At 42.0% G+C, this 24160-nt stretch overlaps 1 protein-coding gene and 1 pseudogene across 3 annotated transcripts in view; one reads left to right on the top strand and one right to left on the bottom strand.

Moving 5' to 3' along the window:
* The first annotated feature begins 3129 nt into the window (after window positions 1-3129).
* Window positions 3130-24160, top strand: part of COG2 (component of oligomeric golgi complex 2) — a 53233-nt gene continuing 32202 nt past the window's right edge. Inside the window, exons 1-3 of one of the 3 annotated variants that reach the window (XM_059397350.1) lie at window positions 3130-3481; window positions 22273-22434; window positions 23776-23841. In XM_059397350.1, the coding sequence (XP_059253333.1) occupies window positions 3410-3481; window positions 22273-22434; window positions 23776-23841 (300 nt within the window). In that variant the 5' untranslated portion in view covers window positions 3130-3409. The remainder of the gene's footprint in view (window positions 3482-22272; window positions 22435-23775; window positions 23842-24160) is intronic. The other 2 variants (XM_059397349.1, XM_059397351.1) reach the window with 2 other exon arrangements.
* On the bottom strand, window positions 8325-8996 carry LOC132015404 (rRNA-processing protein FCF1 homolog; annotated as a pseudogene).

The raw sequence follows: 24160 nt of genomic DNA, 5'->3' as shown, positions 1-24160 counted from the left end.
CAAAATTCATTTACATATCACTAGACAAGATCATCTGCATCCATATCAATTATGTACAATCTATAGAGTTGCAAAATAGCTCAAAGACAAGAAAGGCACAGAATATCCCATAGAATTGGTCAGCCCAGAAGGATACATGAGACAACACCTGTTTTCCCTTGGAAGACACTATCATCTTTTAGGTTCATTTCAATGTCTTTCATGATTTTGCCTATGCTTTAAAAAAAAAAAAACTTACCCTTATCATTCTTATTAGTTTGAAAAAAACTAATAAAATACTAGTCTGTTATAAAATACACATGGAAGAATGTTCTGGCACTATCATACCCAATTTGGGGTACTAACTGATTAGGAAGATGAGGCAGAATTTGGGAGCCCCTAGAGACTGTTTCTGGTTGGAATGGGAAATATTTAAGAATCAAACTAAATGATCTCAAATCCACTTTGGAATGAAACAAGGTATAAGGAAAATACAGAAGATGTTGAAATGGCCCTGTTGGCTCATTGTGAGCTTTCCTCACAATGAGGAATGGAGGTCAAATGGACACCTCTACCATGATGCTTGTCCTCCATGTCCCACCCGCCCCATACTGGGGTGGGGTGCTATCCTGGCACCAAAGGGCCACCAGACTTTAAGCTCAGTCTGCAGTTCCAAATGGAAACCCTCTATTCCCACAGTAGTGGACAGGATGACTCTGGTTGCTGGTGGAAGCATCAGCTGCTTTAGTCCAATAGTTCAAGAGAGGATCAGAAGAGCATAAGGACGATATTGGAAAAAATACTCGTACGAATTTCCAGAACACAATATTTCTCTTTGCAATTTTTGAGTGTTCTGTAGCCAACCTGCCAAAAAAATGTGAAAACTATAAATAGAGAGGAGTGGGAAGGAGAAATGAAGACCTGTCACAGTGCCAGCAAAAATAGGGAACTGAGAATCTTCCAGAGATTCAGAGTCAAAGGGGGTTAATATTTATTTAGAAAAGAAGTCGTGAGCACAAGCTCTAGGATGAAATGAAGGCAAGAGAGGCAAGTTAGGGAATAGAGAGAGAGAAAGACTTGAAGATAAAAAAAATTCAACTTAAAGTCTAGTTCCTCATTAAGGAAAGTACAGATCAGAGAAGAGGGGAGAGACTGGGATATAGCTGATCACCGATTGTGTCTGGCTCTGATTAGAAGCTTTGTATCCACTTTTTAATTTCATCTTCTAGCCTGTTTCCTGGATTCCAGCTCCTATTTCCTATGAAATAGGTACCATCACCAAAGATGAAAGTCAAACATGTAACAGTAGGCAAATCTTTAACAGCGTGGACAACTAACTAACCAAAAGCTGGCCCGAGGACCCCTGCAGAGAAACGTGTTATGCTTCCAGTGCCTGGATCCCGAGGCCATGGTAGGGATCTTGGGAAGGGTTCAGGGTAGGGAGACACACAGCAGGCTCTGGCCAGAGGCTAGTCACCAAACTTTGTGTGGCTGAAGGGATGTGTACCAGCTGAATGTCAGCTCCCAGGTGAAACTGAGGGCAATGTCCTTTGGGAAGGTTTCCGCTGACTCTCTGCCTTTCCTTCGTCCTTCCCAGGGTGTTCCATTAGCATCTGGGGTCTTGCCTGTTGCAGAAATCTCTCTTCTTCATCCCTCCTCCTTCTCAGTCTTCCCCTCCTCCACCTCTTCCTCCTCCTTCTTTGATGTGTAAACCAAGGTATTTGGGGAGCAGGGAATGATGTGATGTTTGGGATTTACTTTAAAATATATTCCAGAACTCCCCCTCCCCAAAAAACAAAAATACAGGCACTTCGGGGGCAGTAGGAGGAGGAGGGCCTATGAAACAGTTGGGAAGCAGAGTGATAAGTACTCGGAAGGGCCGGGATCCTTCTGCTCTACACACTTTGGTGTATGTTTGAGAATTTTCATAATAAGAGTAAACAAACTAAGACCAAATAACGAGGCTTTCATTCCCTATATCCAAATGACCACAACAGGGCATAGAATGCACTTTCATAGTTGCTCCCCTGGCAATTTATTCTGATTCTCCAAATAAGATTCCAGCTCTCATCCTACCTGTCACAGTCTCTGGATATTGACTGGGAACATTTTCCTCAAGAAGGCCTTGCCAGGCCCACTGCTAGGGAATGTATTGTTTCAGATTCTGTACTCACGTTTTTTAAAAAAGTGACCAGTTTCCCGTTTGGAGTGACTCGAATGCAAGACTCACTGTATACCATTGTCTTGCTGTGTCCCATCCCCTTCTAAGGACTGCTCCTGCTATCTCTGGGAGATCACAGCATTGGGAGGGGCAGCCCAGGCCTGGGCTATTACAGCAAAGCTGCAGGGTGAAGGGCGCGCGTGAGATCTGTGGTTTGAGCTGTCAGAATCTCACGGAGAAAAAAAAGAGAAATGAATCATCATTTGACCATGACATTCCCACTAAAGGGGAGGACAGTGGGAGAAAGAGCAAGGGAAGAGGAAAGAAAAATCTCAAAATAAATGTGGGGAGGATGGCAGGAGGAGGAGGGAGTCTCGGAAATTGGGGGCAGGTGTGGCGATCGAACTAACGCTGGCCACAAACACACGATTCCGCCCATTCTAGAGCGGACTGGACATAAACATGCTCGCACATCTACCTGTGTTTTGTCGGCCGGTAGCGAGGTGATCCTTTAAGAGCTCTGAGAACCCAAACTTGTGGCCTCCCCGCAGCTGAGCCGAAGTGGACCTGGGAGCTGCCCAGAGGACCCGGGGCTGCCAGCTGACCACCTTCCTCCCTACAGATCGCTGGAGCCAAGCTCGGCGGGGGAGAAGCCACGCTCGCGGGTGGGCGCGGGGGCTAAGGGCGGAAGCCGGGTTCCCACAGAGGCCTCCGCGCCCAGGCGGCTGCAGCGGCGGCGCCCGCCCGGGGACCGGACGCCTGACACCGGGACGCGCCCCCCTCTCTGGACAACCGGCCGCAGAAGTAAAGGGCCAGCATCCCGCCACGACTATGCTTCCCGCGGGACAATCTCGGGAGAAGGTCCTGGAAGAGGCTCGCAGGCCGTTTCTCTGAGGGAAACGGTGAGGTTGGGAGGGAGCGCCCTTGACCCTCCCCGCCCTCCCCTCTCCCGCTCACCTGGCATCACCAGCGGCCGGGCTGCCCCACAGGAACGTACGCGATGTTGTAGTGCCGCCATCCGCCGCATGGGGGCAGCATCACCTGCTGGCTCGGAGGCGGCGGTCCGTGCGCTTCTCTTGGCGACGGCAGGCGGAGGCGGGCCCGCAGCGTCCTCGTTCATTGGCCCCGGCGCGGGCGCTGCCATGTTGGCGGAAGCGGTGCCTTCTGTGCGGTGGAAACTCCGTGGCTGCACCCGCAGCGTCGGGGCGCGCAGCCTCCTACCTTTCCTCCTCGCTCGAGTGTCGGCGCTGAGAGGCGGCGGCCGGCGGGATGGAGAGAAGTAGGATGAACCTGCCCAAGGGGCCGGACTCGCTCTGCTTCGACAAGGACGAGTTCATGAAGGTGCGCGCCAGGGCTTTGCTCCCCGGAGCCGGGCCGTGGGTGGCCTGCCCTCCTTGGCCCTCCAGGGCCTCTCCTCGGGCTTCTCCTGCGGGCTTCCTGGGCCGTGCCCGCCCCGGACGGGTCCTCGGCGGGGCCCTCGCTGCACTTCGCAGTGAGTCTCAACCCGAGGGGGTTGGCTAGGTGCAGCCTGGAGAAAGCATTCCTGTGAAATCGTGCACATTGAATGAAAAGGCCTGAAAGTTCAGGGCAAGTGGTTTTGAGCTAAACGTAAAAGCCCCGGACCCGTAGGACCCGCCTCTGGTACCGTGCGGCACAGTCAGACCGCCGCTCCCCCGGCCTGACAGAGGCCTCCCAGTGCCTTGTGCCTAGAAGCTGAGCGACTGTGCGTTGAACACATCTCTGAACGCACGTACTTACCAGGAATCGGGTCAAAAAGGCACTTAACCTAACGTTTATGCCTGACTTTCGTCTTAAGCTCCCGGAATGAGATATCTTAAAGACTGTACTGTCCTTACTGGTTCTGGTCCAGTACTACAAAGCATACCAAGCTCCTTTTCTAAAGTTGCCCTACTTCTCTTGGTGAGGTCAGCCTGAAGCTGGCAGCAGATAACTGTAGGACATAAACTTACAGAATAGAAATTTAAACTGAAAAGACTTTACTGACAGGAAAGGTTCATCAGACATAGCCTTGAAAATGTCCCAAGGTTTGAATCAGAGCCAGGAGGAGCTTGATCTGTTTTCTGTATCCCTCTGGGTCTGTACTTAAACTATCAAAACGTATATGTTTAATTTCTAAGGATTGGGATTTAGTAGCTGGTTTCAGTGTTAAAAAGTTTTGGCTCTGTAGGTACCTAAAATTCTGAAAAGAGTTTGAATTTCTTACTTTTTTATGGCTTCAAGTCATAATATGTTTTCTTCTTTTTTGGGTTAACCAGCTAGTTCCTTTTTGATACTTGCATTCAGATCACATCTCCCAAACTCTGACTTTAAAAGTGCTTGTGTCTGGATCCTCTGCAGTGGGGCCGTATCATTTTTAATATGTAGGGGTGTCTAGACGAAGGTATATTGTACTCTTGTTCTTGTATGGTGATGCTAAACCACTGTAATAAAAGGTGTAAATTGGAGTGTCTGAAGGAGAGCACAGAGTGAATTCTCTGATCCAGAAACCTTTTGTTAACGAAGGACATGTGATGAGGAGAGAGGTCATTGGAAGAAGAAAAGGCACACACAGAGAGACTTAAAGAATCTCAAAGCACGGAAGTCTCTTTAGCTTGTCTGTCTTTGGACTTCGTCAGGCTTTCTTTGGGCCTAACACTAGCATTTTCTCACACTTCCTAGCCCCGCCATCTTTCTCACTCTGAGCTGACAGAATGCCTTTGGTCAAAGCAGCTTCGGAAAATAGAAATCTCAAAATAGCAGTTCTAAAGTAGGACTTAGAGGTAGGAAGAGAGCAAACTGGGAAAGTGGCTAGAATGCCAGCAATTCCATATTCTTTCAAGGCTCTGACATTTCTGAATATAATGTACAATTTGTAGTGTTAATGAACGTGACCCCTTCATACATAGAAGGAAAATACATGGAACAGCTGTTCTGTGTAAAGTGGTATTGATCTTCTATGTGGGAGCTGGAGATAAAGGTTATTTGCAATTTGTGTTTCCGTCAGAGAGATGTTTTGTAAGTTACAGTTCCAAGGCAGAAATGAGTGGAAAGCTTGCTTTCGGGGTTGTATTTCTACATAGGTGTATTGTTTGGCACATTTTGGAATGAGACTGGGATAGTAGAAAGGGAGATGGGGTGGGGCTGCGGGTTGCACCTTGGACACTGCATACATTGAGGGGTCCACGTTGATGCAGTCTTCACGGTAGAGCTGCAGTCAGGTTTACAGCAGGAAGTTGCATGGTCATATCTGTTGAGTTTGAGCTGACTGGTGGCAGGAGACTACTTAAAAAGTCATGTTTATGAGATCTAATGAGAAATAGAAGGGGAAAGGTATGCAAAAGAGGTAGGTGATCAAAGTGCAGGAATGGCAGATGGGGAAGGGTCACCTGGGGCAGAGGCACTGGCAACATCATACTTTGTCAGCTTAGAAATACGAAAATCCTTTGGGTTGACAGCCAACTAATAGATGAGCAGGACATAAGGTATTGGTAGTAGGGGGAGAAAGTGGCATAACAGATAAATTAGACCATTTACATGGGTGTGCTATTGACATCACACGTAGCCTTCCTCTTCCATCTCAACATATGACTTCATCTCCAGTCGTACAGAAAAATTAGCAGCCATCCCACGGGACCTCCTCCATCCTGCTGATCATGATCCCATTCTTATACTTGCCCCCTTCTCCTCCTCGCCTGGTACGGGGAGGGGCTCTCCTTCCTCCTCGGGTTCGGTCTCCACTCTGGCTCGAAGTCCATGCCCTCCCGCCCTTCCAGGAGCCTGCGAGGATCCTCTCCCCTGCACTCCTTCCCATCACGCGCTCCTGTTTGATTCTCTCCCACTTGACTGCCCCACCTCTAGGTATTGCCCTGTCACTGTCGCGCATCGCAGCTGGTGCTCAGGGGTTGACTTGACTTTCTCACCTTCCACCCTTCAGGCCCTATCGTTCCACTAAAGAGTTCTTACCAAAGCTGTTTGTAAGTCAGCGCACCTGACCTTTCTCTGTCTCCTTACTCGATGTTGCAGTAGACCAAATGCTCTGCATTGCTTCCTATCTTTCTTCTACCTCTCTGATGTGTCTCCTGTGCAAAGTCATGCTCCTGGTAGCCACTGAATGCTAATTATGGGCTCAGCCCCGTGTTCCCTCCTTTCCCTAGATAACCTATCATGCACCTTCATGACCACCTATCGACAGGTAAGGCAGATTCCTATCTCTGGCCCACACGCCTTCTGAGTATCGGACTGTCTGACCTTTCTTCTCTGTGGCCCCTCAGACTCATCAGGTTCAAGACGGAATTCATGAGCACCTCCTCCACTGAAAACCACTTTCTTATTCTATTGCCTCTCTCAGTAAACACTTCATCCATTTAGCTGGGAGTGGGGAAACCAGAAGTCAACTCCTACTCTGTCATCTTTCCAAAATCTAGTCTGTCACACCAAGTCCTGTGGATTTCGCTTCCTAAACCTCTTAAGTCCATATACTTCTCTCCATCTCTTCTCGTACCTTTGCAGTGCGCCCTTGCCATCACACCGTAGAAGCTTCTCACCCAGTTTTTTGCACCTTCCTTGTCTTTTTCTGGCCCCTGGTCTACACTGCAGGCAGGCCACTCTTGTCAGAATGCGGATGTGATCTTGTATGTACCAGGTAACTAGTCAGTCCACCGGCTCTTGAAAAACCATTTTCCCACACACTCGAACTTATTTCAAAGAGAATCAGTCCCCCGTGGGGTAGTTTTCCTTGGTAGACAGGTTGTTTCTGCACTGAGCCAGTCTGCCTCCTTCGAACTTCTCTGTGTTAGTTCCTCTCTGGAACCTGTGGCTTTGTTGGCACCCCGGGTAGGCACATGAAAACCTTTTCCATGAGAAGTGAAGGCAGGAGCCCTCTGGATGGTGAATGTATGTACCCTCATGTTCCATAGGTAAAAGAACCGTGTGTGTGTGGTGGGGGGTAAGTCCTTGAGGCTCCTCCCTGTTCTAAATGGGTGAACTGGGAATTTTGAGACAGGAAGCAGGTCCTGTGTGTCCTTGTTTGCAGGGAGCATGCATTCTGATGGACAAAATGGAAAAGGGGAAGAACGAGCAGCTGCTCAGATCTGTTTGTGCTGTGCTGGCTGATTAGCTGTGACCTGCAGATGTGGGTAACATCCTCGGCTCTGCCCTCTGCCTGCTTATGTCTGACTTGGGGCAAATCACTTGCCTCTGGCCTTCTGTTTGCTTGTTAGTATAATGAGGTGGTGCTTATCTATGTGATCTTTGCCAGCTCCTCTGAAAAGACTCTAGTCCATCCTGGCTTTCAGGTAAGGAAACTGAGGCCTGAGGTGTGATGACTTCCTTTAAAGCCACACAGCTATTTGGGGCTAATCACAGGCCGGATCTCCTGACCCCCACGCATCAGTCCTTGGAAATCCTACTGTAATATGTTCCTTTCCAGAGGCCACAGGTGGGAACTGAGGGAAGTGGGACAATCAGAACATTAAGAATAGCGCAGAAGATGGTACAATGTCCACACGCCTTGGCGCCTGCATTTCACCAATAGGGCCACCTCTTACCTTAGAAGAAGTTCCCACAGGGCTGGTGATCTGGATGCCTGGCCTGGAGCTTAGCTACAGTAAACAGGACCAGAGGGAAGTGATGGCTGTTTGTGGTGGACTTTGTTGACGGCGGCTGGAAATAGCAGCTGACAGAGGAGGAAGAGGGAAGAGTGACAGACGGCAGATAGACGCAGGCCTGCAGGTCAGCCACTGTTGCCCAGGGTCCCCCATCCCCAGGAGCCATCTTCGTGTCACAGGAGCTGAGTGCTTACCCCGTGGGTTCTTAGTTTGATGTCACGTCTTGATGACAAGATTCCATTCTCTTCCGCATCAATTTGAGACAGACATAGTAATAAAATTCTAATTAGCCAAATATGGAATGTAAGCCTGGAACTCATAGAGAAATTTTCTTATGTGAACTACTTTCCCTGATGATAGAGGAGATGTGACGATGTAACATCAGATAAAGTTGATCTGATTGGCACTTGGTAAGAGGGGTTCCCGGCAAAAAAAGTGTTTTGTTGTTGTTGTCCTCCCTTTTGATCTTTCCTTTCCTTTTTTCCTTTTGTGAGCGGTCATCTGATTTATAAAAAGATGCAACAAAATGTAAAATGGTACAAGATAATCAGTTTCAAAACATAAAAAAGTGAGTGTCTTTAGCCATAGCTCAGAACAGAGGAACTGGGTAAGGAGAATTGCTTGTATGAACTGGCAACAGGAAATGTTGGTAAAGGAGAGCTGAGGAACTCTGTTAAGAAATAGGAGTGAGGGGCTGCATCATCATCTGGCATTCGCTCAGTGTCGTCCTACGGTTAGAGATGTCCATGATGGGAACTCCAGCAATCTTCTGGGTCTGGGTCAGCTGATGCCACAGTGTAACACTCTGAATTACTTCCATACTGAGCAGTCATCTGCGTAGTTTGTCTTGTGTGTACGTGGTAATCGTTTGAATCTTGGCTCTTTCGCAATCCTTAGAGCCACTTGATAGTCTCACCCCAGTTTCTCAGTTTCAGCCATTACACAGTCAGTTGTACAACTGGTACACTTGGCACACAGCCCGTCCATCATTGACTGTACCCAGTCAAGTTTGGCTTAAATAAAAAAGTTGATAAAGTCAGTACCAACCATGATGTAGTAAGGCGGCCCAGCTGTGTGTTTATACAGGAAAAAGCAGGAGGGATGTTGGGGCACTTCTCTTTTCTGGAGTGCACAGGATATTTCTTTTCTTTCTTTTTAGGTTTTAATCTGTCCTTCTCTCGGAGAAGGATCTCGGAGCTAAGCATTCGCTTCATGGTCACATACTTTCTTGCTTTCTCTTGCTTCCCCATGTTCACACCATGCCCATTTCTCTTTGCTTTTGATTTTCTAATTCACTCTTTGTAGTATCATAAAACTTATTTAAATAAAATGTTGGCCTACTAAGTTATTGATTATTAGTAAGTTCTTTGTTCAAAATTTGAGACCAAGAAGTATTATGTAAATATATCTTTTTGTTATTTAACTAGTCTTACAACATTTAGCATCAAATTTCTTGAAACATTTAAACAAATTAATCACAAACTGGGGCTTGGGCTTTTTCTTTTTTTTTTTTTTAAAGTAATCTCTATACCCAACATGGGACTTGAACTCACAACCCTGAGATCAAGACCTGCACGCTCCAGTGACTGCATGCTCCAGCCAGGTGCCCTTAGGGCTTTTTAAGTTCCTCAGGTGAGGGGGTGCCTTAGTGGCTCAGAGGGTTAAGCTTCTGCCTTCAGCTCAGGTCATGGTCTCAGGGTCCTGGGATCGAGCCCTGCATGGGACACTCTGCTCAGCATGGAGCATGATTCCCTCCCTCTCTGCCTACTTGTGATCTCTCTCTGTGTGTCAAATAAATAAATAAAATCTTAAAAAAAAAAAAAAGTTCCTTAAGTGATTCTAATGTGTGACCAGTGATGAGAACTCTAGCACTAGATAATTCCTTTAAATAGCTCAAGAAATTAAGTTCAAGAAGCGAACTAAAAGCCTACATAGATTATGATTGGTGCTAAATTGAGGGGTAAAAAGAGATAAAGAGAAGAAATCAGCTGGAACAGAGTGTAATTAGGTACTTAAATATTTGTTAGATGGATGAATACATTTATGGAATGTAGGCTTGTTGTTTTTTTGTGTGTGTGTCTTCATAAATATGTCAAACAGGTATATAAATTCAACAAAGGAGTTTGATATAAAATTGATTAAAATGTTGAACAGAAATTCCTTAGAATTTCGGTGTTACTATTTCATGATGCTTTTAAGATGATCTCTCTGTAGATGGTGGGAAGATCTTGTTAGCATATGTTTTTAATTTCTCAAGCTTGAATAATTTAGTCACCGAACAAAGATTTAGAATGAGTTTTGGGAGACACAAGTCCTAGATTATGTCCCCACCTAGCTGGGTCAGAGATTTGAGAGCAGGGGCTGGAGGGAAGAGCTCCAAGGACATTTTTGTACACATGCTGAACACTCTTGTGCGGGAACACTCTTCCCACACTTGCAACTCATTGTTCTATATTTTCTGGTTCATCCAAGTTAAAGTACATCCCATTTGTCACTCAAACCTTTACGGTGTCCTGTTTTCTTTTTAGCTGTAATCACTATTCATTAATCACTATTTGATCACTCTTTATTAATATCATGTTTGTTTGTTTACATGTTTATTTTCTCATTTCTGCATTAGAATATATGTTCCTTAATAGCAGAGACCTTGTCTTTTCATGACTGTGTCCCCAGGTCTTAGAGCAGAGCCAGAGTTGCATGATAAATATTTAAGGAATATTTATGGGATGTACAGGGGCATTTATTCATCTCTGTTGTCCATTGTTTTCAAGAATGGTTGGAAACACACACATACATGAGCTCACACAAACTTTCTCTGTCTTTCAACCCCTATGTAGTGTGCAGATTAGTGCTTAACTATTTTGTTTTTTTGTCTTGATGAAATGGGACGTGTTTCAGGGCAGAAATCATAAATTTCATGTGCCCTCTTAGTACTTCTCATCATTACAAAGTGATAGTTCCGGGGGATTCTGCTTCTCGTGGAGATAGTACATAGTGATTTTATAAGTCCATGTGTCCGGGAAGGAGTGTTTTACTTCTTGGCAGCTTATAGAATTTCAATCTTTCCAAATTCTGTGTTATTTTCATAGCATTAAAGCTACTAATTTTGGATTTTTGGTAAGTTTTAAATGATTAATTCCCAGGTTACTTCGAATTAGTCTTTGTTTGCCATCCCTGATTGCAGCTAGTTAGTAAAGTAGCTAAACTTTTAAACTCTACTTGGTTTTAATTTTGAGTGATGTCACTGCTTCTCTAATGGTTAATGGTTCTTAATTGCCTGCAACTTGTCTGGTTTGTTCATTTCTTTTCCTGTGTTCCAACACCACTTGTGATCTCCCAACCTCTGACCTTTTGGGGGATTTGTACTTTACCTTGGTTCAGATAGGAAATACCCCTGAGTACAAAGAGAAGCTATTTTTCTTCTAATTTCACTATCTCCTATTATTAATGCCTTGCTTTGTTGTGGTACATGTGTTACAACTGATGAACCAGCATTGATACAGTATTAACTAAAGTCCATGGTTTACATTAGGGTTTACTCCTCTTTCTATAGTTCTGTGGGTTTTGACAAATGTATAATGTTATTTACTTAGTGTTGGTATCTTACAGCCTAGTTTCATTGCCTTGAAACCCCTGTACCTCATCTATTTGTTTCCTCTCCTCTGTCTGCACACTCCTCCCTCACCCCTGCAGCCTGGGATGTTTTTACTGTCTAGAGTTTTTCCTTTTCAGAGGCACCTGGCTGGCTCAGTCATTAGGACATCTGACTCTTGATCTCGGGGTTGTGAGTTCCAGCCACGGCATTGGGTATAGAGATGACCTAAAAAATAAATAAAAAATAAAAATGTTGGTTAATTTTTACCTTTTCCAGAATGCCATAGAGTTGGAATCATATAGTATTTAGCCTTTCACACTGGTCTTTCACTTAGCAATACTCATTCAAGGTTCTTCCAAGTCTTGTGGCTTAATAATTCATCTTTTTAATTGCTAAATAATCCATTGTGTGGGTGTGGCACAGTGTACCTGTTCACCTACTGAAGGAGATTTGGATTGCTTCCAAGTTTTGGCACTTCAGAGAATAAAGCTGCTGTAAACATCCATGTGCAGGTTTTTGTGTGGACACTGGTTTTAAGCTCTTGAGTAAATATGAAGGAGCACAGTTACTGATCTTATGGGGAGAGTGTGTTTAGTTCTGTGAGAAACTGCCAAGCTGTCTCACACAATGTCTCCCATTTTGCATTCTGACCAAACAGTGAGAGTTTGGTTGTCCCACATCCTTGCTAGCATTTGGTATTATTAGTGCTTTGGATTTTTTATATTCTATGTGATATGTAATAGTACCTTGTTTAAATTTGCATTTTTTTTAATGACATACAAAGTTGAGCATCTTTTCAGATCCTTTTTTTTTTAAAGATTCTATTTATTTATTAACAGCAAAAGCACACGGAGAGGTAGCAGCAGGCAGCGGGATAGGGAAGAGCAGGCTCCTCGCTGAGCAGGGGGCCCAGTGTGGGGTTCAGCCCCAGGACCTGAGCCAAAGGCAGATGCTTAACTGACTGGGCTTCCCAGCCACCGCTCTTTTCACATTTTTAAATTAGGTTTGATTTCTTATTGCTACTAAGACTTCTTTATATTTTATTTTTGGTTTTAAGTCCTTTACCATAGATATGTTTTGCAGATATTTTCTCTACTCTGTGACTGGTCTTTTCATTCTCTTACAGAGAAGTTTAGTTTTAACAAAGTCCCTCTCATCAATTTTTTCTTTTGTAGATCATGCTTTTGGTTTTATATCTGGAAAGTCATTGCCAAATCCAAGGATCCCTGCATTTTTTCTTATGTCATCTTTAAGAAGTTTTGCATTTTACGTTTAGGTTTTGTGAAAGGTGTGAAAAGTTTGTTTTTATTCTTTTCATTTTTTGTTTTTTCTTATCGATTTCCCATTGTTCGGTTCCATTTGTTGAAGACTGTCCTTGCCATTGAGTTGCCTTTGCCTGTGTGTGTGGATGTTTTTCTGGGCTCTCCACTCTGTTCCAAGCACCTTTCTCTTTTGCCAAGCACCTAATAGTAAGTCTTGAGATTGGGTGGTGGCAATCCTCAATTTCCTTTTTTCCCCCTCTTTAATATTTTGTTGAATACTCTGGGACTCTTGGTTTTCCAGTTTTCCATCCAAGTTTTAGAGTCAACATGTTGGTATCCACAAAATAACTTACTGGCATTTTGATTGGGATTGCATGGAGTCTGTCGATCAGTTTGGGAAGAACTGACCTCTTAACAGTATTGAGTGTTCTTACCCAAGATTATGGACTTTCTTTCCACTTCACATCTTACCTTGCTTGTTATCTTTCATCAGAATTTTATACTTTTTCTCACATAGATCTTGTGCATATTTCGTTAGATTTGCACCTACGTGTTAATTTTTTTTGTCTGCTAATGTAAATGGTCTTGTGTTTTTAGCTTCAAATTCCACTTGTACATTGTTGGTATATACGAAAGCAATTGACTTTTTAAATTTTCTTTATTTAAATTCAATTTCGTTAACATATAGTGTACTTTTAGTTTCATGGTTAGAATTTCGTGATTCATTGTTTGCATACAACACCCAGAGCTCATCCCAACAAGTGCCCTCCTTAATACCCCTCACCCAGTTACCCCAACCTTCCCCTCTCCTCCAGTAACCCTCTGTTTGTTTCCTGTAGTTAAGAGTCTCTTGTGATTTGCCTCCCTGTCTGTTTCTATTTTTCCTTCCCTTCCCCTATATTCATCTGTTGTTTCTTAAGTTCCACATGTGACTGAAACTATATGGTATTTGTCTTTCTTCCTCTAGTTCCATCCATGTCCTTGCAAATGGCAAGATTTTGTCTTTTTGATGGTTGAGTAATGTGTGTGTGTGTGTGTGTGTGTGTGTACATACCACATCTTCTTTATCCATTCATATGTTGATGGACATCTAGGCTCTTTCCATAGTTTGACTATAAACTTTGGGGTGCTTTTGCCCCTTCAAATCACTATGTTTGTGTACTTTGGATAAACATCTAATAGTGCAATTGCTAAGTCGTTGGGTTGTTACATTTTTAAGTTTTTGAGGAGCCTCTGTACTGTTTTCCAGAGTGGCTACACCAGCTTGCATTCCCACCAACAGTGTAGGAGGATTCCCCTTTCTCCGCATCCTCGCCAACATCTGTGGTTTCCTGACTTGTTAATTTTAGCCATTCTGACTGATGAAAGGTGGTATCTCATTGTGGTTTTGATTTGTATTTCCCTGATGCTGAGTAATATGGAGCCCTTTTTCATGTGTCTGTTGGCCATTTGGATGTCTTCTTTGGTCTGTTCATGTCTTCTGTCCATTTCTTGACTGGATTTTTTTGTTTTTTGGGATGTTGAGTTTGATAAATTCTTTATAAATTTTGAATACTGGCCCTTTGTCTGATACATCATTGGAAAGCAATTGACTTTTGTATTTTAACTGTGTATCATGCAGTCTTGCTATAATCACTTGACTAGTTTTAGGAGGGTGTGGGTGTGGGTGTGGGGTGTGAAGTCTTTGTATTTTCTGTAGACAGTCATGTCATCTGTGAACAAAGTTCTATTCTTTCCCAGGTTGTATACCTTTTATTTTCTTTTGTTATCTTATTTCATTAGTTTGGCCTTCCAGTACAGTGTTGAATAGTAGTAGTAAGAGGGACATCCTTGCCTTGATTCCTTGTCTTCTATTTTCTCAGTATTAATATCATGTTAGCTGTGGATTTTTGGAGGAAGTCCTCCTATTCCTAGTTTCCTGAGGGTTAATAATGAAGAGGTGTGGATTTTGTTAAATGTTTTTTTCCTTCCTTCGTTGATATGATCATGTGATTTTTTTTTTCTGTTGATGTGATGGATCACATTGATTTTCTAACGTTGAACCAGACTTGCATACCTGGAATAAATCCTACATGATCCTGGTGTATAATTTTTTAATATACTGTTTGCTTTTATTTGCTAATTTTTGTTGAAGATTTTTGTGTCTGTGTTCATGAGAGATACTAGTTTGTAGTTTCTTTTCTTGCAGTATCGGTTTTGGTGTCAGGGTAATGATGATCTCCTAGAATGATTTAGGACATATTCCTTCTAGTTTTACTTTCTGGAAGAGATTTTACAGAATCACGTAGTATTTCTTCCGTAAATGTTTGCTTGAATTTACAGTGATTGGGATTGTTAGCAGTAGCCCTCCCTTCTTTCATCTGATATTAGTAATTTATGTCTTCTACCTTTTTTCTTTTTTTTTAAAAGATTTTATTTATTTATTCGACAGACAGAGATCACAAGTAGGCAGAGAGGCAGGCAGAGAGAGAGGAAGGGAAGCAGGCTCCCTGCTGAGCAGAGAGCCGGATGTGGGGCTTGATCCCAGGACCCTGGGATCATGACCTGAGTGGAAGGCAGAGGCTTTAACCCACTGAGCCACCCAGGCGCCCCATTCTACCTTTTTTTCTTTGTTTGCCTGGCTAAGGGTTTATCTGTTTTATTGATGTTTTCAAAGAAACAGACTTGGGGTTTATTGATTTTAAAAAAAAAATTCCTGGTTTTAATTACATTGATTTCTGCTCTAATTTTTGCTTTTTTCTACTTCCTTTAGATTTTTTTTTTTTTAAGATTTTATTTGACACAGAGAGAGTTCGTGAGAGAGGGAATACAGGCCGGAGGAGTAGGAGAGGGAGAAGCAGCCTCCCTGAGCAGGAAGCCTGATGCAGGGCTCTGTCCCAGGACCCTGGGACCATGTCCTGAGACAAAGGCAGATGCTTAACCAGCTGAACCACCCAGGCGCCCCTCCTTACTTTAGATATGGTTTTGTTGTTGTTACCTAAAGTGGAAGCTTAGATCATTGACTTTAATCCTTTTTTTCTAATATTGGCTTTCAATACTGTATTTTCCCTTTAAGCAGCATCCCACACATTTTGCTACATTATATTTTGTTGAGACTTGTCTCCTGTGTCATTTAATCTCCATGTATTTTGGACTTCTTCAGCTATCTTTCTGTTACTGATTTTTAATTCCATTGTGGTCTGAGAACATACTTGGTGTAATTTTTATTTTTAAAATTTTGTTGCGTTTTATGGCCCAGAATTACTCTGTCTTGATGGGTGTTCCATATGAGCTTAAGAAGAATGTGTGTCGCGCTATTACTGGGCAAAGTTGTCTGTGGTCGTCTGTTGTACGGTTATTAATGGTGGTGTTCAGTGCGCCATGTCTGGACTGAATGGCTGCATCTGTCAGATCCTTGTTACCCTGCTGCTCGATCGGCCCATTACTGATGGAGAAGTGTTGAAGTCACCAGCTGTGATACTGGAGTTGTTTATTTCTCCCTGCATTCTGTTAGGTTGTGTCTCACCTGTGTTGATCAGGCACACATACGTTAAGGATAATTGTGTTTTCTTGGTCAGTTGATTTCTTTATCCTTATGTAATGCTGCTCTTTATGCCTGATAATTTTCCTTGCTATGAAATCTGCTTTGTCTGAAATTCATGTAGCTACTCCATTGTTCCTGTGATTAGTGTTACTTTGGATTTTTTTTTAATGTATCCTAGCATTTAACTTGTTGATATTTAAGTTGTTTCATTTTTCATCAAAATATAATTCACAAAGCATAATAGTTGCCATTTTAAAGTGTACTCTTCTCTGTGTATGTGGTACATACATCACTACTGTCTAATTCCAGAACACTTCCATCACCTGAAAAATAAACCTCTTAGTTCCAATTCTCCCCTCCCCTTATTCCCTGGCAATCATGAATCTACTTTCTGTTTTTATGGATTTGCATCTTCTGGAACATCTCATATCAGTGGAGTCATTTAAACACGTGACCTTTTGTGTCTGGCTTCCTTTAACCTGAGAGTAGAATGTTTTCAGACTTCACTCCTGTTGTAGCATGTAACAGTTTATTCCTTTTTATGGTTGTGTAAGAGGCTCTTCCACATTTTATGTATCCATTCATCAGTTGATGGACGTTGGGTATATACTCTTCTGGCTGTTACGAGCAGCGCTGCTGTGCACATGCATGTACATGTTGTGGCAGGAACATCTGTTGCCAGTTCTGTCGGTGTTATACCCCTAGACTTAGAATCGCTGGGTAATTGTACATGTAACTTCTTGAGGATCTACCGAGCTGTTTGCTGCCTTTGCCACACTATTTTACATTCTCACCGGCAATGCAGGAAGATTCCAGCTTCTCTGCCTTCTTGCCAGCACTTTTCTTCTTCTTCTTTTCTTTTTCTTTTTCTTATTTTACCATAGTTGTCCTAGTGGGTGTGACATGGCATCTCCTTGTGCTTTTGATTTGCATTTTCCCAATGACTAAGGATGTCGAACATCCTGATGTGTGCTCTTGACCGTCTGTGTATCATCTTTGGAGAAATGTCTATTCAAAAGTCTTTGGCTTGTTTTTAAATTAGGTTATTTTTTTTGTTGTTGTTGAGTTGTAAGACTGTATTTGCATATTCTGCATATTCTGGTTATTAGGTCCTTGTCAGACAAATGATTTGCAGATACTCTCTCCCATTCTGTGGGTTGTCTTTTCACGTTCTCCGTAGTATCCCTTTGACACATGAAAGTTTTTATTTTGATCAAGTTCAGCTTATCTAATTTTTTTATTGCTTTGTGCATCATGTCTAAGAAAGCTTTGCCCGATCCAAAGTCATACAGATTTTCACCTGTTTTCTCTGAGAGTGTTATAGTTTTTACTCTTACATTTAAATCTTTGATCCATTTTGAGTTATATTTTTGTGTATGTGTGAAGTTGCTGTTCCAAATTCATTCTTTTTCACTTGTCCCAGTAGTAGGCACTCAAAAAGACTGTTTTTCCCCCATTAAATGGTCTTGGCATCCTTGTGAAAAATCAGTTGACCATAAATGTATGGGTTGTAAATACTTTCTTTTTAAATACTTGGGAAATCTACACTACAAAGTAAAACCATTTACTATAAAGTAAAACCATTTACTATAAAGTAAAAACATGCTTGGTAAGTGAAATGGGTCTCTATTATGGTACTCTGTGTTTGGGTTTGCTTTTCACATCAAAAGCTGCCTAACCCAGTAATTACAGATGTTCCGAGTTATTTGTTACGGAACTTTTGTTTATCTGAGAACAAATACATAAATGGTAAGTTGAGTACTAATATTACCTAATAACATTTGTTCATTGAGGCTAAGTTATATGATTTATTTATTTATTCATTTATTTAAGATTTTATTTGAAAGTGAGTGAGTGTGGGAATAGGAGGGAGGGACAGAGGGAGAAGCAGCAGGCTTCTTGCTCAGCAGAGAGCCTGATGTGGGACTCAAACCCAAGAGACTGGGATCATGACCTGAGCCAACTGAGCCACACAGGCACCCCAGTTATCCAATTTAGAATGCTATCATGAAGTTCAGAACTTCAACAATGTGTAACTGAGGCAGAGAAAGTGATCGACCTAAAGGTATACAGTTGGTGAGTAGGATGGCCAGGATTATGAACCGAGACCCCCTCCCGTGATGTATTACATAACTATGATGTAAGGTCTGAGATGGTCTCAGGAGAGAAAGGTCCAGGCTAATTTGGGCCCCAGTTTAAGAAGCAGGTGGCTTTCAGTAGATGACTGTGAAATTACGGTTTGGTATGAAGTCCTCCTCTCCGACACTATCAGGGTCAGTCTTTGGTTGATTAACTAAGAAAGTCAGTTTAAACAAGTACTCTTAGGGAATGGTACATGTAGTTTTTAGCATTTTATTTGGAAAAAATATATGTACATTTATTCTCCATTGAAGCAGTGCCAGGTCTTTTTTCTCTGGAAACTGGCCTGCTGATTAGATTTCTAAGTTGTCACGGCACTTGGGTCGCTCAATAGGTTAGGCATCTACCTTCGGTTCAGGTCATGACCTCGGGGTCCTGGGATGGAGTCCTGCATTGGGCTCCCTGTTCAGCAGGAAATCTCCTTCTCCCATTGCCCCTTTCCCTGCTCATACTCTCTGTCTGTGTCTCAAATAAATAAAAAGAATCTTTTTTAAAAAAGCTTTCTATGCTGTCTTTTTTGCATTCAGTTTCAGTTTCTTTAACTGAATTGAGTGAGAATCCTGTGATCACCCCCTCCCTACCTGGTACCTGGTCATCTCACCCATACCTAACTTAGCAAAAATTTTCTTATTGATTTCTTTGTATCAAATCTTTCCAAAGTAGCTGTCTTAGTTTTCAAAAGAACAGTGATTTTTTTTTTTTTGCAGTCATATTTTGTTGGTTTACATAGTGTTTAATGCAGCTGTATAATTACGAAGTAAGTGTAGGTGTCCTTAACTAGTTTGGGAATCATCACATTTGATTCTTGCTGACTAAACAGGTCAGTGAGTAGCAGAGTCACAGGGTTTCCCCTGTAATTTATTGCCTCTAAGCATATAAGCCTACCAGGGCATCACAGTATTGTAAAGGGTAAACACAGCATAGCTAATCCTCTGAGACCAATACTTGAAAATAGGTTATGAAAGATTTGGAACGTCTGTTCAATGGGACACTCAGCATCCACATAAAATATTAATAGAAATGTATGTGTTTTATGAAAAGACATTGAAGTTATATTTTTAGATGGGAAAAAATTTTTTTATAGAATGGGTTTTTATTTTTTATTTTTTTATTCTTTTTTTAAGATTTCATTTATTTGACAGAGAGAGATCACAAGGAGGCAGCGAGAGGGGGGAAAGTAGGCTCCCCGCTGAGCAGAGAGCCCAATGCGGGGCTCGATCCCAGGACCCTGAGATATGACCTGAGCTGAAGGCAGAGGCTTAACCCACTGAGCCACCCAGGTGCCCCTAGATGGGAAATAGTTTAGAAGAGCATGAGTATTTGTGTGTGTGTGTGTGTACACATATGTGTGTGTACACATACACATAGAGAAGGTCTGGGGTTTCCATTCAAGATGGTAGCATAGGAGGATCTTGAACTCATCTCTTCTATCAAATACACACTGAATCTATAGCTCCATATGAAAAAATTTCCTGTGGAAAAAACCCTACAACTAGCTGAGTGACTTGTACACATTAGGTGAGTAAAAAAAAAATCCTATGTTGAAGTAAGAATCAGTCTTGCCATAAACCCCACCCCTGCCTGGTACAGCGACCTGGGATTTGGGAGGGTACTCAACACCCCAGGCTTCTCCCTGAGGAGCAAAGGGTTTTATCCCCACTTCTGGCACCCTAACTTTTAAGACCTACATCTAAGAGACAAGACCCCAAAACATCCAGCTTTGAAAGCCATCAGAGCTTGCACCCATGAGACCCACAAGGCTAGAGCAAACTGAGAAACAGTTCTTAAAGCAGTCATGTGAGTAGACCCATCCACCCTGGAACTCAGCACAGAAGCAGCAGACTGAAATGCGTTCAGATTTCTGTGAAAGAGGCTCATTTGCTTATCTTAGGGCCCTGAGGGGCAGGCATCTAATTTAACATGGATCTGGGGGCCTAGTAAGGTATTCCCCAAAGATGGAGCTGACAGGTGCCATCTTTGCGCTGTCCCTCTGCCTCGCTTCTGCTTTCTGGTATCTCCCAGAAAGGAGCTTGAATGCTCATATGATGCCTGGAGGTTTGCAGTTGCTACCCAGGGAATACCTCTAGATCACCTGGCTCTAGTGGCCAGCAAGACTCACACTCACGGTAGTGAGTATCCCAGTATTTACAACAACCAAGACTTGGAAATAACTAAAGTGTCCACCGACGGGTGAATAGATAAAGAAAATGTGTGTGTATATGATGGAATATTACTCAACCATAAAAAGAAGGAAGTCTTGCCATTTGCAACAATATGGATGGACCTTGAGGATATTGTGCTGAGTGAAATAAGTCAGACAGAGAAAGAGAAAAACTGTATGATCTCCCTCACATGTGGAACCTAAAAAACAAAACAAAATGAAGTCACAGAGAAGTTGGTAGTTGCCAGAGGCGATGGGGTTGTGGAGGAAATAGATGAAGGGGCCCAGTGGTATAAACTTCCAGTTAATAAGATGGCCCTGGGGATGTAATGTACATCATGGTGACTGTAGTAAATAATACTGTGTATTATTGTATATTTATTTTATTATTTTTTATTCGAAATATAATGTATTTTTAGCCCCAGGGTTACAGGTCTGTGAATTGTCAGGCTTACACACTTCCCAGCACTCACCATAGTACATAACCCTCCCCAATGTCCACCACTCTCTCCCTACACCCCTCCCCCCAGCAACCTTCAGTTTGTTTTGTGAGATTAAGAGTCTTTTATGGTTTGTCTCCCTCCCAATCCAGTCTTGTTTCATTTTTTTTCCTTCCCTACCCTCAGACCCCCCACTTTGCCTCTCAAATTCCTCATATCAGGGAGATTGTATGATAATTGTCTTTCTCTGATTGACTTATTTCACTCAGCATAATACCCTCTAGTTCCATCCACATCATTGCACATGGCAAGATTTCCTTTCTTTCGATGTCTGCATAGTATATTATTATATATTTAAATTTGCTAAAGCTTAAGAGTTCTCAGCACAAGAAAAAAATGTATATGTTTGGTGATGGATGTTAACTAGTCTTAGGGTGATCATTTCACAACAGATAAAAATATGGAATTTTTATGTTGTACGCCTGAAACTAACGTGTCCATTATATGTCAGTTTCTTTAAAAAGTAATTGATATTTTATTTTTTTAAATATTTTATTTATTTATTTGACAGACAGAGACCACAAGTAGGCAGAGAGGCAGGCAGAGAGAGAGACAGGGGAAGCAGGCTCCCTGCTGAGCAGAGAGCCCAATGCTGGGCTTGATCCCAGAACCCTGGGATCATGACCTGAGCTGAAGACAGAGGCCTTAACCCACTGAGCCACCCAGGCGCCCCAAAAGTAGTTTATATTTTAAAGAGAAAGACTAGGGCACCTGGGTGGCTCAGTCAGTTAAGCGTCTGCCTTTGGTTGAGGTCATGATTTTAGGGAGCCTGCTTCTCCCTCTGCCCCTCCTCCCACTCATTCTCTCAGTCTCTCTCAAATAAATAAAAATCTTAAAAAAAAAAAAAAAAAGTAAGGAGAAAGACCAAAACAAAATCTGGAAGGATGTGAATCGCAGTGTTAAATAGTGAAGAAAAATAAACAAACATTAACAGTGCTTAACTGCAGAGCATAAGAGAGTGGGTGATTTTTTTTTTTTTTTTTTTACTCTCATATAAGTATTTCTTTGCTGGTTGAAAGTTTGACAGTGAACATTTGTTACTTTTAAAATTAAGAAGAAAAATCTGTTTCTATTTTGAGAAGAGCCTCTTTGAAATGTATAATTAAAGAAAGAAAATGCCTGTAGAGTTAGGCAACAGGAGAGAATGGTCTTGGCGAGGGGCCCCCTTTCCCACAGTCTTAGGAAGTGAGCAGACCCCCTGATGTCCCTGTGTGTGCTCCCCTGCAGTAATACGGCCTCTTAAATGAACAGAATGGTGTTTCTCTCTTATTCTTTCTCTGAATTTATTTTTATATGTAAAATATGGTATCAGTGCAATCATTTTTTCTTTCTGGTTTGATTTTCAGGAAGATTTCGACGTCGATCATTTTGTGTCTGACTGTAGGAAGCGTGTCCAGCTGGAGGAACTAAGAGCGGATCTGGAACTCTACTATAAACTTCTTAAAACAGCCATGGTCGAGCTCATTAACAAGGATTATGCAGATTTTGTCAACCTTTCCACAAACCTGGTAAACCTGAAATTTGCAAGTCCTATAAACACACACACACACTTTCTCTCTCCTTCATATTTATTAAAAGGGCAGAGTTTTTAGATACCTTTCAGTTGATTACCCCACCAACCCTACCAGAAACTTGAAGAAATTACCAGTTTCATTAATAAAAGAACTAAACTTTTTGGAATACATTTTTTTGTTTGTTTTAGTTTTTATTCATTTAAGGCTGCTCTAGTTTGATTATGTTTCAAATTCATTAGTCAACAGTGAAAAGTAAAGGATAATAATACCCAAGGGGTTGTTTTGTTAGTTGCTAAGTGATTACCCTGAAGTCTTCCTTGATTTAGACTAATTTATTTGTAGGAGCAGATATCCACCACTCTTACAGAAATGTTTAATTTACTCCCAGGTGTATCTGTTAGCCAGAGCTAGGTTGAGGGAACATTGGCCAGTATTGATATTTAAAAAGTTTGGTTTTATAAAAATATAAGAATGATTTGCAGTGAGCTTATCAGTTGTTTGTAAAAGCTGTTTAGAAATGTTTTTTGTGGGGTGCCTGGGTGGCTCGGTGGGTTAAAGCCCCTGCCTTCTTGGGTCATGATCCCAGGGTCCTGGGATTGAGCCCCACATCAGGCTCTCTGCTCAGTGGGGAGCCTGCTTCCTCCTCTCTCTCTGCCTACTTGTGATCTCTGTCTGTCAAATAAATAAATAAAATTTAAAAATTAAAAAAAAAATGTTTTTGTTACTTGGCAGAAAATCTCCTTGTTGATGTTTCATTTTGTTTTAAATCTGTTTGTCCAGAGAAGCACAGAAAGTTGCAGCTCCATGGGAATTTCAAGAAGCATTAAAATTAATGATGCACATTTGCTTTTGGGAAATATACCACTAAGATAAATGTCCCAATAGGATTAGAAACCTAGAAAATTTTACTTCTGTTATGTTTAATTTCTGTTTTTCTCAAGGGTTATAATAATGTTTAAGAGAGACGTAGCCCATCAGACTTCACTTCACATCAGCTGGCTGAGTATCATCTTACAGACAGAGAACTGTTCACCTTCTGTGAAAATTTTTCACATTCATTTAAAATGTCATCTAAAGGCAAATTGTTCCTAAGGAAACTTCTGTTTCTCATGACTTCCCTTATTTTTATAGTTTCATGTATTTCAACAGATTTTTTCATATTCTATGAGCAACATTAATGGCCAAATAACACTTCTGTTATTTAGCTAGTTACGTAGCAAAATACGGTTGTGCCAAAAAAATAACTTAAATCTGGTACTACTTTGATCATTAAATAGATATGTCACTATTACTCCTTATTGTGATGTGTTTGTGCCAACCTGGTTTTGCCTTTAGGTTGGCATGGACAAAGCCCTCAATCAGCTTTCTGTGCCTTTGGGACAGTTACGAGAAGAAGTTCTGGTAAGTCCCCAACTAATGAAAACAGTCTACTGTGACACATGTCCTTGTCGGCTTTTCTCTAAGAATTCTTTTCATCTGTTAGTTTGGTGGTACTGGTGGTTGTATTTTAATGGTTCTGATTATAATATTCACTTCAAAAGAGTTGTAAATGATTTTGTTTTTGCATATGCTAAAAACCTCAAAAAAAACATGTTCGATTTGAAGAAAATATATTCTCAGAGTAGACAGCCTTAAAATGTTAGGGGAGAGGAAGCATATTTCCTAATTCAACTTATTAATGCCACTTTGGTCATATGTAAGTGGTTTATAACTTACAAAT

The sequence above is a fragment of the Mustela nigripes genome, chromosome 4 (genome assembly GCF_022355385.1).
Source record: "Mustela nigripes isolate SB6536 chromosome 4, MUSNIG.SB6536, whole genome shotgun sequence".
Taxonomy (NCBI): Eukaryota; Metazoa; Chordata; class Mammalia; order Carnivora; family Mustelidae; genus Mustela; species Mustela nigripes.
Note: the sequence above shows the minus strand (reverse complement) of the source record. Positions and strands in the feature narration are given on the sequence as shown.